The 16,978-nt window shown below is 41.6% G+C and overlaps 1 protein-coding gene across 1 annotated transcript in view; it reads right to left on the bottom strand.

Moving 5' to 3' along the window:
- LOC144755247 (scavenger receptor cysteine-rich domain-containing protein DMBT1-like) overlaps positions 1 to 16,978 on the bottom strand; it is a 1,092,132-nt gene that overhangs the window by 572,226 nt on the left and 502,928 nt on the right. The window contains exon 11 of the mRNA XM_078643990.1: positions 6,943 to 6,996. Coding sequence (XP_078500116.1) covers positions 6,943 to 6,996 — 54 coding nt within the window. The remainder of the gene's footprint in view (positions 1 to 6,942; positions 6,997 to 16,978) is intronic.

The following is a 16,978-nucleotide window of genomic DNA, read 5'->3' as shown; positions in this document are numbered from 1 at the left end:
GGATCTTCCTCTATTCAAGAAAAATCTAAAAACCCACCTCTTTCCTAGAACAGTTTAATAAACGTAATTGTGTAGGTGGTCAGTAGAGTCAAAAGCGCCAGGATACCCTCTGGGTGACAGTTTTGCGCTATATAAGTGCACAATACATACATACATACATAAAACACTTACTCCAGCTACATATTTAACAATTACATTTCCGGTCCACAGAAAACAACAGCTAATGCCTCTACGCTTGGGAACATTTCCATCTACCATGGACCAGCCAACCTGGGTCCATGATGGACCCAAAGACTGTAGACTATGTGGGAGAAGTAAGGAGGACTTCTTACATCTTGTCTGCATTTGCCCGAATTTAGCCCATGCACGAGGCATCTTCCTAAAAAAAGCCAAGAATGACCGAGGCATAAGAACGTGCAGATCGGCGATCATGGCAACCCTAAATCCAACTGACACTCGTTTGAATTGCCTACTAATAAAGTTCCTTCTGGCTCATGCACATGCTCTGAAATGTAACTATAAAAGGGCAATAGGACGTCTAACTCTGCGGCAGAGGGCTCTCCCGAACATAACACAGAATAGTACTAGAACATCGGTAGACATATTTTACGTGGATTACCAAATGTTTTTGATCAATTTTAAACTCGTATATTGTGTATAATAAAATGTCTAAATTTTAAAAGAAAATATTTGCACTAGAAACAGAACATTTTATGATTTAGGGAAACAGAATGTAGACAAACACTAAGAGTTTCATCTGTAAGCACTTGATTTTATAAAATGTATTGTTATGGTTTTAATTAACTGAAACAATAAACTTTTTCACTTTCACTTTCATTTTCCCTCTCCTATCCAGTTATCAGGTGATCTAAATATGGACAAGGAAAATGTTGACTGTGGGCAAGGCATGCAGATTGTCTCATGGATTATGACTGCGGGGGCCCGGCACATACCTAACAATGAAGACTAGGTGGCATTCATCAAAAAGTTTGACATTGTATGTTTTCAGGCAACACGAGCTGTTGGTTTTATTGTGCCACTAGGAATTTGAAGGTTAAAGTCGTAACATTTAGACCACTCTATCAAATTTTAAATCTACAATCACAGAAACTGGTAAACATAATTTAATAAATGTTTATTTTAATTTCTTTCCTAATAGAAATTGTTCAAGAATTGGAGAAGACAGTCTCATAATCTGTGCAGAGGCAGGAAAAAACAACATCTCAATTATATGGGAATGTGATTTTAATATTGCTAAATGCATTCATAGTAGGGATCAAATTTGTGGGTTTTTTTAACATTCAAGGGGCCCATACTAGCCCCTTTGTACATTCAACTTATGCAGAAGCTTTAAAATATATAACTTTAACACACAGTTTTACCTTCTCATCAGATTTTTGCGCCCATGGGTGATATATATCCTCCTGCCTTCACAGAAAGAGGCAAGGGGAGCACTCTAGATTTCGTACTTCTGACAACAAATCTTACACGAAACCTTGTGCATCAGGAGGCGCGCCCTTTTCCCTACAGTAATGATAATCCTATGCTTTTATCAAGCTTCATCCAGGGATATCAGACACAAACAAACTGCCTGTTACTACTCTGCAAAAACAGGAGTCCAAACGTGCTAGGGGAATGTTGAACCTCATAAGTTTTCTAACAATTCGATCACTGTTGCTGTTCATGCTAATACTTGTTGTCTCTCATTGGCTATAGCCCAATGTAACATATTTGAGAACTTAAATAAAATTAGTAAAACCATGTCACATGAGCTATATGTAAACAAACCAGTGAAAGAGCACCCAGTTAAATCATGGTTCAGCCCCAAATGTACAGCAGCACTCAAGGAAATACAAATGGCTACGGACAAGAACTCAAGTAACATAGCTGACATCAAGGTAGCTGGAAATATTTATAAGCAAGCCATTAGAGAATAGGAGGCAAGAAATTAGAATTAAGTCTTGGGAGGACTTGAAAGAAGGACTTAAAAGAATAATAAGCTGCTCGTTTGAAAGATCACAGACTTTTGGGAAAGAGTAAATCAGCCTTTTTTCACAAATACCCGAGCCACGGGCATGGAGTGCCATATTTCTGAACAAGACTGGATTAACCATTTTACTCTCAACTTCAATTCAGAATACCAGGGGGATTGTCATGGAAAGGGCCTTAGGTTAGACTGGGGCATGGAAAGGGCCTTAGGTTACACTCTCTTTTTTTTAAATGAGGAGTAGCTAGTTGACCTTATAGACTTAGCATCTGTCACCAAAGCCATCCAGAGTGCATTCATTGGTAAGGCCCCAGGCCCTGATGCGGTTCCAACAGATCTATTCAAAGATAATGTAGACTTCTAGGCCCCACTTGTAACTAATGTCTTAAGTGCAGCAATTAGGGGTAATTTAACTGACTCGTGGAGAGAGGCCCTCATAGTACCAATTTATAAAAAAGGCAATCAAAATTTACTGGCACGCTATCGCCCAATTTTATTAATAGACTCTACTGCAAAAATACTTGGGAGGTTTACCTTGGGCAAATTGGAGGTCTGGGGAGAGACCACTATTTCATCTCGACATTCCAATATGGTTTTCGACCCAGTTTAGGAACTGTAGAGCAGGTTCTAAACTTAACCCTAATTTGGGGTAAGTACGTCTAGGCAAGGAGTGGTGCCCTTCACATGGCATTTATGGACCTCTCCTGTGCTTTTGACTTAGTGGATAAGAGGAAATGAAATTGTGGGAACTAATCGAACAGGCAAGGTGTAGACCACTCTTTGCTGGATCTTGTCAAGTGCCTGCACACAACCACAGAAGTGTGCTATACACAAATATTGGGACTGCACAAAACCAATAAGGGTTTCTAAAGGAGTAAGGCAGGGGTGTACATTAGCCCCCTTCCTATTTTTTTATTTTATATAAACTCCTTAGGTGCCTTTTTAGGGTCATGCAGTAAAGACGTCCCACGAATTGCCACTCATACAGTCCTGGTACTTCTATAAGCGGATGACGCGGTCCTGTTAGCACTAACAGCAAGTGGCCTTTAGAACCTTTAAAATGGTTTTTAATGATTTTATTACCAAACTAAATTTTAAGGTGAACTTTAAAAATCGTTTGTAAAGACTTGTTGTTCCAAAAGTTTTTTTACCTACTAGGCTTTCTGATTGATGCTAATGGGTCGGGAGAGGTTCATTAATCAGAGAATGGAAAAGATGGGCAGCCTGTGAATTGATATTTATTTTTGCCAAAAGGTTAGGCCATAAACCAATCAAGGAGAGATTCAGCTTTGTAGGAGCAAATGCTATTCAGTTGGTGTATATGGAGCAGGAGTTTCGGGATGTCCTGCTGCAAGTTACAGGCAGCGGAAAATACATTTTGGTGCAGGCTCCTAGCAATACCCCAAATTACCCCAAGTTTTATTTCACACTTGGAAGTGGGATTTCTTTTTAGGACTTTGTAGGCATAGCTCTGTTAAACTTATAGTTTAATGAAATGGAGCACTCCTAAGGCCTGTTTCTTGAGGGAGGTATTGGAGGACTTCTTAAATTTTGATAATATGACCGCCATCCCATGGTTGGCGCATGTGAAAAAGAGAAAAGGCGGGACCGGCATCGAACTAGCCAAAAGTATGGCCAAAAGTATGGCGGTTGTGCCGGCCCATGACGACCTTAGAGGCGGGTCTGTCGCGTGCATTTGTGACGCGACAGTCGCGCCTCGATTGTGATTGGTTGCAGGTTCCAAGCGTGACCTGGAAGTGATCAGAATCACTCCCGGGTCACACGTGTGGACAACGCCAGGCCGGTTAGAACCGGCCTGGCTGCAGAGGTGCCATAAAAGGCTGGGAAGCAGAAGAATCGCCCTTTTTGCTCCTCGCGCCCCCAGCCTGCTAAACTGCTAGACCAGTCTCACTAGGGGGATGAAATTATCTTTCCCCACCCACCGTCACCTAAAGCAAATGTTTGTGGTGTATGCTTTCTTCTGTTATGTCCAGGTGAGGTGTTTTTTCCTTTTACAGGTCATCTATCGTCGTATTTAGTGCAATTCCTTGGTCAGGCGGTAAGGTCATGATTGGTGAGCAGTAAATTTAAGATCCTTAGAGGGCGGCGCCATTCTTGAATGGGGTCACCTACGGGGGAGGGACAAGTGGTCTCTCCTAGAACCCCAGGGGCAGTTACAGCCAGTTGGCTGGATGGGTGCGGGGGAGTGGGGAGTTACGCTTTACCTAGGCTGGTTGGCGACCCCGCATGTGCACAATGGCGCCAGGAGAGGAGCAGAACTGCAAAGGCCCCTTATGGAGATAGAATACAGAGTGTACGGGGGTAACCGGGGGGGGGGGTACCCTCACAGTGAACGGGACCTCTGCGCATGGAGAACGGGATTAATTTGATAAGGATCTGACCCCAGTTATTGACCTTGCCGTAGGCTCAAATAGGGATATGCAGAAAAGTAATTGCTATTATGATTATTGATGATGATATGTTTAGATTCGGATAGGAATAACTTGTATTAGAGTTATGTTAAAGTTAGCCATCTGACTTCTGTTCTCATCAATATAATCAATGTCATTATATGTTTTCTGCGTAATTTTGTAAATATTGTAACTATTAAGTTTGTTTTAATTTTATGCCAATACATACGTCCGGGGGGTTATCTACAACCCCCTTATCCAAAAAACTCTTGTTATTGATATTATCAAGGTCTTGACAAGGGAGGAGGGGGTATAGGTAGTACTAGGCTATATAGTTTTCAAAATCTAGGTTTGAGTAGCATTTTTGACTCTCCCGAACATATTGGCCCTCATACAAAAGATAGGGTCAAAAGATCCTTGATTCGCACAGGTAGGAGACCAGAATTGCGATGTCCCTTAGTATGAATCAATTCTTAGTTATATGCAAATCTGTAATGCCTCAGGCACGAGATCTTATTTAACATGGGTCATTTATTCCAAGCACAGATTTTATTTGACATGTTTAAGATTAAATATGGTCCATTATTTAGTTGCCTTTCCTTTGGCTAGTTCCAGGGTCGCTTCTCTTCCTCGCTGCCCATGTGATGCCATCTCCTCTCAATCTACTGTGTGCTTTATGCTACTCACCTTGTATCGTAGGTTAAGAGCCCGATTTTCACTTCCAGTTCTCTTACACAAGGGGCTGGTATACCTGCAATCTCTAGCTTCACTGGAATCTTTTTTCTATACTTAGCTGTATCATCGCCGCTATCAAGCAATGGAAACATAGAGGCCCACATGCATCATTGTGTCTTTTTGCATTTCTTAATTTGCGAAAAATAAGGAATCGCAAATTAAGAAATGCAAAATGATATGCATCAATATTTTTGGTATTCTTGTGGGATTCGGTAAAAATCGCATTTTTTACCGAATCCCAAAGAAATACCGATTTCTTAACTTAATTTTCGCAATTCCCATTGATTCCTAAAAGGCCCATAGGAGTCAATGGAAATTGCGAGTGGCACTTAGAAAATTTCATGGGTGCAGGGGGGGGTCCAAAGGACCCCCCCATGCACCCCTGAAATGTACTTTTCAGCATAAGTTACATACACACATGTCCTAAGGACATGTGTGTGTGTAACTTTACAGTTTAAAAAATGCATTTTTGTGCATTTTTAATCAATTTCGCAGTTTACCACGAAGTTGAACTTCGTGGTAATTTGCACTTCCAATTTTAAAAAACGCATATTTTTCTATAATGATGCATAGCATTTAAGAAATCGCACAATTGCGATTTCTTAAATGCTAACGCAATTTTAGAAATCGTAAAAAAGATGCGACTTCTAAAATGGCATGATGCATCCCAACAAGCACTTTTGCATTCGCAAACGGCCGATTTTAAGGAATCGCACCGTCTGCGACTGCAAAAATGCTTGATGCATGTGGGCCTATGCATCTAAAATCACAAATGGTGGTGTTTTATTATGCTGTTTGATAGGATTTGTAATTGAGTTGTATCTTTTTAGCTATGCTGTGAAGATTGTATTTATTTCTGTGCTTTTATGGTCATTGATTTAGCCGAATAAAGATTATTGATTGATTGACTTTGTCATTGGATGCATTCATGTTATAATTTGTCTCTGAAGTTTTCTGCTGTGATTATGTTCTTTAAAAAATGAGATTGTCTTAATATTTTTTATTTAGTCTCACATTAATCTCCTAAAATAATTAACTTGCAGTAAGTTTTGCTCGTTTGTTATATTATATTTTGTGACAACAGGTGCTCTGGGCAGGGGGAGTTTTAGGTGGTAATTCGTAATTTGAAAATGGTTCCCAATGACTCTTGCAATTGCTTTACTTGATTTTTCTGCCTACACTTTACTGCTCGGTAACTCGGGGCGTGTTGCATTAAATTTTATTATTCAGAATTTTTGCATTTTGCTATTTGGTATGGTCATGTGCAATTTATGTTGACTCATAAATACGTGTAATTGTGTGGAGCGAAATTAACTAAAAAACAACAATCAGTACTTTAGCTCTTCAAAACTCGTAATTGGAGCCTAAATGTGTAATACTTGAAGACTGTAACATATAATATTTGTAATAATGTAATATAAAATAAAATGTTTGTGAAGTTGAGAAGCATAAAAACACTACATCACAATGTTTACAATGCATAAATCAGCTACCTCTTATCCCTACTTGACTTTATACTTATATTTGATCTTGTACTAGCTTGGCTGCTTTTTTGGCAACATTCAAGCTATAGAAAATACCACATACATACAAAAATATATACATAGATACATACATACAAGCTAATTAAAACACAACAGTCTATCAGTCTGCTCAATATTAAAGTATTTTGTTTTAAGACTCTCATAATATAGACAATTATTTGCAAAGGTTGGATATAGCATTAAATACATCTGAAAAGGGTGCAACAAAATTTCACATTAGCTCACATTTGACATTTCATTACACATCAATCACATTTCACATTACCTGCTTGTCTAGTAGTGGATGTTGTTTGTTTTGATGTAGTTAATGTCATTCCCACTGCAATAGAAACACAACATAATGATTGTTCACCTAATGAAGAAAACAAAGCACATTTTCAAAAAGGATTTGCCTATTGTACCCTCACATCCTCCATTCGTGACAACGTCTTCAAACTTCTCAGCTGTGCAAAGGAGAGACCTTGAAATATCAGAGAGCGATATCCTACTGTCCAAGCATTTGTGTGGGGAGTCAATTGGATGCATTATTAACTTATGAGGCAATGTTTCTCTGTATTTTGCATGGTGTATTTTGCTGTGTTTTGTCTCTCGCTCTAGTGAATAGAATTTTTTTATTAAGTTTGATCATTCCCTCCCAGGTAGGGCTACCAGTTAATACCAAAAATTAAAAGACAAAGAAATATAACAATTAAAGACGTTCCCTAGTAGAAAAATATTAAGATATTAATTTCCAAACTTAATCTGCTAATCAGTGCTAAAAAAGCCTAAACCCCCCTCCTCCCCATGATAAGCCTTCTTTTGGCTATTTGGGGTAGTTTGTGCATAGGCCCCTGTAGCGTTTAGTCCACGTAAGGTATTCAAGCCAAATTTGCAACCTTTTCTTTCAACATCTTGAGAATTTTAAAGCTACCCAGGGTTTGTGGATTCCCAACGAATGGACCGAGAAATGAGCTAAAATATGGCACTTTGTCTTTTCAGAAAAATGGGGGGGGCTGAGTGCTGCAGAATAAAACATCATTAATTTCCCTACAAAAGGTATCAACAAAGGGTTGATGGTGCTAAAATCACTGTCTTCCCAGCTTTCAGGAACAGACCTTTGTCATAAAACCAACATTTTCTACACAGTTTTGGCATTTTACAATTTTTCACATATTTTGTGCTTTCAACCTCCTTCCAGTTAGTGGTAGAAATGGATGTGAAAGCAATAAAGGATCCCAGGAAACTATACATTTCTGAAAAGTCGACACATTTATGACTTCAACAAGGGTTCATTTGTGTAGAACCTTCAAGGTTTTTTTTTATAGAAACTAACAATTGAAAATAAAAAATGTGAGGTTTCCAGGGGATTCTGGGTAAGAAATGTTGGGGGATCCACGCAAGCTACATCTCCCTGGACTCCTCCAGGTGCCTAGTTTTCAGAAATGTCTGGGTTTGGTAGGTTTATCTAGATGGCCTCCGAGCCTAGGATGAAAAAGCAAGTGCCCCCTATCTACCACAAGAGAAACTGGCTTTGCAAGGGGGCATCTGAGTTTTGGGTCCCGGACTCAGCAGCGATCTAGGGAAACCTACCATTCCCAGATATTTCTAAAAGCTAGACACCCAGGGGAGTCCTGGGAGGTGTGGTTTGCACTGATCCCCCAACGTTTTCTTACCCAGAATCCCCGGCAAACCTTACATTAAGCTACAAAAATCGAATTTTCCTCCGATTTCTGTCTGTGATTACCATGCCATCACAAATTACCAACCACCCAGTGTTCGCCTCAGTCTCCTGAGTAAAATGATACCTAACATGTGGGTGGGTCAAGGGCCTGAGACTGGGAAGATCCAAAAACTTAGGGAATGAGGGGTTAGCACAGAGAGCTTTAAGCGCAATCTTTTTTTCCGTGCTTTTTTAGGCTGACTCTGCATTAGACACCCACACAAGTGAGGTATCATTTTTATCTGGAGACCAAGGGGATTACTTGGTAGTAGGACTTTTGTGATGGTGCAGTGATTCCAAGCAAAAATGTATGGAAATTAGATTTTTTCAGCTTAATTTGATGTTTTCAGGGTATTCTGGGTAGGAAATTGTTGTGGGATCTATGCAAATCAAACCTCCCTGGACTCCCCAGGGTGTCTAGTTTTCAGAAATGTCTTTCTTTGGTAGGTTTCCCTAGAGGCCCACAGAGCCGGGGACCAAAAGCACAGGTGACTCTCTTGCAAAAGCAAGTCTGTTTGTGATCGATAATTTTGAAGTCTCCACAGTACGTTTTGAGCCATTTCCTGTTGCAGGCACTAGGCCTAACCCCAAGTGAGGTATCATTTTTATCGGAAGACTTGGGAGAATGCTGGGTGCAAGGAAGTTTGTGGCTCCCTGCAGATTCCAGAACTTCCTGTCACAAAATTGTGAGGATAATGTTTTTTGTGTTTATAAAGTTTGAGATTTGCAAGGGATCTGGGTAACAGAACCTTGGTGAGAGCCACACAAGTCACCCCATTCTGGATTATCCTGTGTGTTTAGGTTTAAAAAATGTACAAGTTTGCTATGTTTCCCTCAGTGCTGATCAAAATCCACAGCTAGGCACATTGCACAAAAAGGTCAGTGCTTAGTGGGTTTTCTTTAGGGAGGGCAGATCAGGTGCTATTGCCCCGATAATCCCCCAAGGGAGTGCAAAAAGACTGTGGCCATTTTTTTGGGTGGGATCTTGGCATGCCCATTCTGGGTGGCCTCCAGCCCTACACTAGGAAAAAAATAGTACTGTGCCTAGTAGGCTTTCTGCCCCCCTTCGGGGGGGTAATTGGGGACTATTGCCTCCCCTACCCCATAGGGTCTCCATTTATGTGGGATCAGAAATGGCCATTTTGGGAAGCCCCTTCCCCTCTTTTATAAAAACAAAAACAAATCTCTACTGCCTAGTAGGCTTTCTGCCCACCTTGGGGAGCCGATTGTGGGTAATAACCCCCATCCGCCCCCCAGGGGGCAGAGAGACTGTCCCTTTTGTGTTTGAGGCATGTAAATAAAAACCCAAAACTCCTGGTGCTTAGTGGGCTTTCTGTCCGCTCACCAGGGTGGGCAGATCAGGGGCTATTGCACCGTATGCCTCTCTGGGGAGGTAGAAAGACTGTGGCTAATTGTTTTCGGGGGTGGGGGCACTGGTATGGCCATCCTGAGTAGCCCCCTCCCCATGTATAGTAACATACATAATCCCGGTACCTAGTGGGCATCCTACTCTCCCTGGGTGGGCAGATAAGGGTTATTGCCCTCATCTGCCTCCGGAGGGGGAGACAAACGGTGGCAATTTCTTTGGGGTGGGGGCATTGGCATACCCATTATGGGCATCCACCACCCCTATGTATTAAAAAAGCATAATCCCTGGTGCCAAATGGCTTTCTGCTCCCCCGGGAGGCAGATTAGGTGCTATTGCACCAATCTGCCTCCTGGGGGGCAGAAAGATTGGTATTTTTGGCAGGTGTGGGGGCTTTGGCATGCCCATTATGGGCAGCACTCACTCCTGAAGTATGAAGAAAAATCCTTGGTGTCTAGTGTGCTTTTTTCCCCCTGGGGGGCAGCAAGACTGAAGATGCTCATTTAAATATGGGGGAAGCAAAGACCCTTGCCAAACGGGCGCCCCACCTCCTGGTGCCCTGTTGAGGCGATCCCATAGCAGGGTTCCACTAGGGAAGGGTACCATTGGAAAGGGGAGAATCTTTCCTTTCAAACATTATCTCTTCCGTTTGCCTACGTGCTTAGGGGGCAGAGATAGCCTCACTAGCGCATAGGAGTGAAACTGAAATGAGCCAATCGGCTCATTTCAGTTTTGGTTTCAGTGAAATGACGTCAGCACTAAAATACAAAAAATGCCTCAGAATGTTAGGGAAGCTCTTCCTCACTTTCGAAAGGCAAAAGAAAAAGGAAATCGCTTTGCTGTTTACAGCAGAGGGATTTAGTGCTCATGTACACATGACGGAATGGTTCCATCATGCGCACAAGAGCATTGTGGCTCATGACGAAACCATTCCATTATGAGCATTGAAAGGGTTGAAAGGAGATTTAAAATAAAGTTTAAATATGTTTCTCTCCAAAACTTGAAGTATTTGTATATGCAATAAGCATCAGTAATGGTTACATAGGCCAGTCCCACTCCTCTCAAGCCCCAATCACTTGTGAGTCACTAAATTCTAATACTCCGACGACAACGAATATCAGAATTCTGAGTTTCATGGTATTACCATATGCCTACAATTTTTTCCAAGTTACATTTAGTCAGTCAAACTACCCCAGTTTTTTCGGGAAAGGTGCTTGGAAAATACCAATTCATGTGCAATTTGATTTGCCCTAATAAGTGAAATTCTGCAGTTATACCTAATTTGCTTAATTTAAAGTGCCGTACACATACCTCATTCCTTACCCCACAATTGGCCTTTGCCATTTGTGATAAATACCTCACCCATAACAACACCATTGTGTATGGAGCATTTATACAGGTCCAAAAATAAAAGTACAGTTCTTCGTTTCCCCATTGTCACACAGGATATTCACTTCCTGCTGTTCCTTAGCAGTCTCACCACAGACATGCTCCCTTACTGTAGTGGATAATCATGCCACATTCTCCAGAATAAACCCTGTTCTGTTCAGTTCCACAGTCTGAGAAACACTGTTTCTCTCTGTTTTCTTTGCCACAATATTTAAACACAAGTCATTTCTTCTGTAAGCACTAGGCAGTGAAACTCCTCTGTTAATCCAGGTGTCACTTTACCACTGTCACAACCACAAACATTTTCATAGTTAGGTTTCTTGGATTGGTGCTATCGCTTTAAACTACTTAAATAGTATATATTAGAGTAGAACATTCCAGTCATATGTTCGATATTGCACAGTGTGGCCTTCCAACCAATCCACTAATTCACATACTAACACTTAGTCATTTATCATATACTTCATTTCATGTTGAATTCATGAAAATGCATCAAACAACCAAAAATGCAGTCACTCAAAGTCCACTCTGCCCCACTCCTCCTATTTACTTATTGATATGAAAAAGGTATATTCCTTTATTTTCACAGTACATACATTACAACATACCTGAACAGATGACCCCAGCATCATTGCTATGGAGACAGTTATGTATGTTCCATCCTCTGTTGGGACAGTCCCACAGGTGAGCTTCTCGTCCTCTGCAGAGCACATCATCTAGAAGAATGCTTCCAGCTCCCTGACCAAAAAAGGCCCCTCCAGGAGATGCCAGGGCAGTTCCACAGCCCAGCTGTCTGCACACAACTTGTGAATTCGCTGTACTCCAGAAATCATCACACACTGTCCCCCAGGCACCTCCATAATAAATTTCTATGCGGCCGGCACAATTCTGTCCTCCATTAACCAGTCGTAAGGCCACACTTTCTGTATCACGAGGAGCTAGAGGGACAACAATGGCATAAACCTTTTTACCATGTACATACAGGTATGTAAAACTACAATGGAAGATAAATCACACTTTAGTCTTCATCCCAACCTCAGGCAACGAGAGATGAGAGCTTTGTGCAGTTTTTCAGAAAGCAGTAGTCTCCCTTGTCCCTTTTATATTAAGGACTTTCACATAGTGAATGCTAGTAAATAGGGCTGCCAAATTTGGAATCTGGCAACCCAGGTTTACATGCTGCTTTGTCTCAACTTCTTATAATTAGGAGCCAATCACTTAATATTCACTTTCCTAAAAGGAAACACATGTGGAACATAGTCTACTTCTGTTTTAAAGCACTACCATATCCATAGGCCAGGTGTGCACTTACAAAGCATCATGGACAGATGTTCTGAAGTAGATTCACAGCGTACTTTATAACTGATCACAGTGATAATCATTAAGTGTCAATCTCAGGTGTTGGAGGCCTAAGGTGATTTAATGTATAAGTGGCATATATAAAGGATAGAATATTTACAGTTCTTTAAGCTGTTAAAGGCACTTGTTTTATTCTGGTCAAGTTTTTTTCTCATGTATTCATTTTTAATCCTCTAGATCTTCTAATTCATGATCAGTGGTTTGTGATTACTTGCAGTTTCATTATGCTATCAACGGTCTAAATTACTAATCTAGCTTTTCCACTCCATACCATTTTCTTAGCCAATGGTCTATCTAGGGTTGGGGCCTATTGAAGGTCCATCCTACTTCTCAAAATGGATGTTATCTGCAGTTTCCTTCTGATGTGGGACATCAAAGCATGTACTAGGTAAGCCTTAATTCCATCTATTCCTTCCTTTGCATTTATGGATGCGCTCTGACACACAATATTGACCTTCAACCTGGTACACCCCCAATGTCCAGAGGCTGCATTGTATTGTGTCTCAGATGGAATCAGGTTCTGGCCTGTACTGTTTATGAGCAGGAGTAAATTCTTTTTCTCTGCCAAAAAACCCCAATAGAAGTTGGAGAATCTCAGACCGAAGTCCCATTACAGAACATTGACCTAAGAAGTACCATTCTCTCTCTCCTGAGTAATGAAAAACCATGTATCACGTGGCAGAATTGTGTCAGTGGAAAGTCTGTGAAATGCTGCTCAAGTCTTTCATGAGTTTACGTGTTCTTCCTGAACAGAGGTCAAAATGCTGCACCCGGGATTGCAGCCCAATCAGTTCCTGTCTCCTTCTAACTCCAATCAATCCATTAATCATTGGCTGGTGAATCGCAACTACTGACCCGAAGGGTCTTAAAGCACTGAGAGGGGTCAGGGGGGTGTAGCTCTTGGATGTTCACTATGATTCGTCGAAGAGCCAGGTCTTGAGGACCTTCATGAACTTGGAGAGTGTTGGTGCCCACCTAATGCAACAAAAAAATGACTCTGCTGTTTGCCAGCCTCTCTCTCCATGAGGAGATTGGGTTGTCATACTCTGAGGGGCTGCTTCTCTAGACTTGCCTGTAAATTTTGCTGACACACTACTGTATCTTATTGTGAAGGCAGGGATTGTAATACTTTTGATATAGGATGTCTAATTCTCAGTGAATACTCTTAGGTTGTGCCAAAAGCGTTGCATGTCACAATATATACAACAGAAGTTGAAAAGTGGATTATTATTAGTGGTAAGTAGTGTCTTACCACTAGTAATAAGGCCCCAAATACAATCAAAGAGTCAGTAAAGGTCTCAATATAAATAATTCCATAGCTCAACCCTTGGTAGCAGGCAACATGCTTGCAGGCGTAACTTAGGAGACAGGTGTGTAAAGCATTTAAAAACACCAATACAATAAATAGGTAAGACATAACACCCAATAAAAATCCAACTCCAATTTATAAAAATAGAAACACCAAAGCAACAAAAATCAAATGTAGGAAACCGGAGATATATGAATTAAGTAAAAAAAAAACTTTCTAGTGCTTAGAAACATATAGCACCACTTTAGGACATCTGGTCACACTTGACTGGGACAAAGTAGTCAAAGTTTGAGGCCAACAGCAAAGGAGTACTGGTGAGATACTCCAAGTGGGAGAACTTAGTCAAAAGTTTACCTTCAGACTAAGAAACTTTTCTTGAGGTTTTTCCTTCGGTGTCAAGCAAGTCACTTTCCAAAACAACTGTACCTCGGCACTCTCCAATATTCATATCACTGTTTTAATAGTGTAACAAATTTATAATTCATAAAACAATATGACTACAGACAGGAAAACTAGTCAAACCAGATAAATTCTGCAACATTCTATTTGACATCAAATGACAATGTTTCATTCAAATGATAAAAGTCCAATATTCAAAATACAATTCAAAACAAGGACATATATTGTTTTACAAGAGTGTTGTTATTACTGGTTGATCCACGGAGGTCATACTCATAAAGTCTCCCTGTAGGCAATGATAAAAACAACCGACACATGTTTCATTACGATTGTAACTTCTTCAAGGCTTATACACAAAAAAATGTTGATCCAAAAGATTTGGATTGTCCAATACGCAAATATCTTGCTATTTATGAAACAGAACTGGGAGAACATTTGAAATGTGTTGATCTCTGGCCAGTCATGGGAAATATCTCCAATAGGAAATGTGGAGCAGGGAAGGATGTGTCCAACATTTATCCTCCCATAATATATGCGTACTCTCTTATGTATGGATTTTGTCATCCCACCATATGTGTAGCAATAGGGTTGTTTTAGACTTTTGCAGTACGTTTGAATCTAAAATCGAATTTTCATGTACATTTAATGTAAATGGAGCCTGAAAGGCAGTGCTTCCTTTAAAATAACAGCAGGCAACAAAGTAATGCACACTTAAGTGCATTAAGCCTACTGGGCCTCTAAACCTACATTTCCTATTTTATACTATGGACTTACAGCTAGGCAGTCATTACCAATTATAATTATACCTAATTTGCATATCCTTAATATCTGAGCACTGGCCCTAGGTCTGGTAAGCAGAGCCCAGGGTGCAGTCAGAGTCAGAAAACCTGTATCTAATGGTAAAAATAGGGGGAAAAATTAAACGGGGGGACATTGTAAACAGGTTCTGATTTCTCACAACAGCAATATCTACTACAGATTGTGCTACCAAACTATTTAAAAAAACACAGTTGATGGACAGAATGTAGAACAATGTCATACATTCACCCCAGTACAAGCATCTGGGCCTAAATCCATCGTTTTTTTGCACTCCACACCACCCTGGGTTAGACACTGGCTATATGCAAATCAGCTCTGACCCTGTGCCTCATGGGAACAGTCCAGTCCGAACTACCAAGCCATGTCTTTCCCAGACCGGAATCAAGCATCCAAGGACCGGTTTCTGGCTATCAGCCTTCTTCAGCCTGGATAGCTTGACTCCAGTGGTGTGGAGAGCCTGGGACTCACGTCTGAGCATCCCCAGCCCACTCGGGGTGAAATTGCAAAAAACACAGTTGATGGACAGAATGTAGAACAATGTCATACATTCACCCCAGTACAAGGATCTGGGCCTAAATCCATCGTTTTTTTGCACTCCACACCACCCTGGGTTAGACACTGGCTATATGCAAATCAGCTCTGACCCTGTGCCTCATGGGAACAGTCCAGTCCGAACTACCAAGCCATGTCTTTCCCAGACCGGAATCAAGCATCCAAGGACCGGTTTCTGGCTATCAGCCTTCTTCAGCCTGGATAGCTTGACTCCAGTGGTGTGGAGAGCCTGGGACTCACGTCTGAGCATCCCCAGCCCACTCGGGGTGAAATTGCAAAAAACACAGTTGATGGACAGAATGTAGAACAATGTCATACATTCACCCCAGTACAAGGATCTGGGCCTAAATCCATCGTTTTTTTGCACTCCACACCACCCTGGGTTAGACACTGGCTATATGCAAATCAGCTCTGACCCTGTGCCTCATGGGAACAGTCCAGTCCGAACTACCAACCCATGTCTTTCCCAGACCGGAATCAAGCATCCAAGGACCGGTTTCTGGCTATCAGCCTTCTTCAGCCTGGATAGCTTGACTCCAGTGGTGTGGAGAGCCTGGGACTCACGTCTGAACATCCCCAGCCCACTCGGGGTGAAATTGCAAAAAACACAGTTGATGGACAGAATGTAGAACAATGTCATACATTCACCCCAGTACAAGGATCTGGGCCTAAATCCATCGTTTTTTTGCACTCCACACCACCCTGGGTTAGACACTGGCTATATGCAAATCAGCTCTGACCCTGTGCCTCATGGGAACAGTCCAGTCCGAACTACCAAGCCATGTCTTTCCCAGACCGGAATCAAGCATCCAAGGACCGGTTTCTGGCTATCAGCCTTCTTCAGCCTGGATAGCTTGACTCCAGTGGTGTGGAGAGCCTGGGACTCACGTCTGAGCATCCCCAGCCCACTCGGGGTGAAATTGCAAAAAACACAGTTGATGGACAGAATGTAGAACAATGTCATACATTCACCCCAGTACAAGGATCTGGGCCTAAATCCATCGTTTTTTTGCACTCCACACCACCCTGGGTTAGACACTGGCTATATGCAAATCAGCTCTGACCCTGTGCCTCATGGGAACAGTCCAGTCCGAACTACCAAGCCATGTCTTTCCCAGACCGGAATCAAGCATCCAAGGACCGGTTTCTGGCTATCAGCCTTCTTCAGCCTGGATAGCTTGACTCCAGTGGTGTGGAGAGCCTGGGACTCACGTCTGAGCATCCCCAGCCCACTCGGGGTGAAATTGCAAAAAACACAGTTGATGGACAGAATGTAGAACAATGTCATACATTCACCCCAGTACAAGGATCTGGGCCTAAATCCATCGTTTTTTTGCACTCCACACCACCCTGGGTTAGACACTGGCTATATGCAAATCAGCTCTGACCCTGTGCCTCATGGGAACAGT

Source organism: Lissotriton helveticus, chromosome 5_1, assembly GCF_964261635.1.
Source record: "Lissotriton helveticus chromosome 5_1, aLisHel1.1, whole genome shotgun sequence".
Taxonomy (NCBI): domain Eukaryota; kingdom Metazoa; phylum Chordata; class Amphibia; order Caudata; family Salamandridae; genus Lissotriton; species Lissotriton helveticus.
The sequence above is the reverse complement of the archived record's forward strand: the minus strand, read 5'-3'. Positions and strand labels throughout refer to the sequence as shown.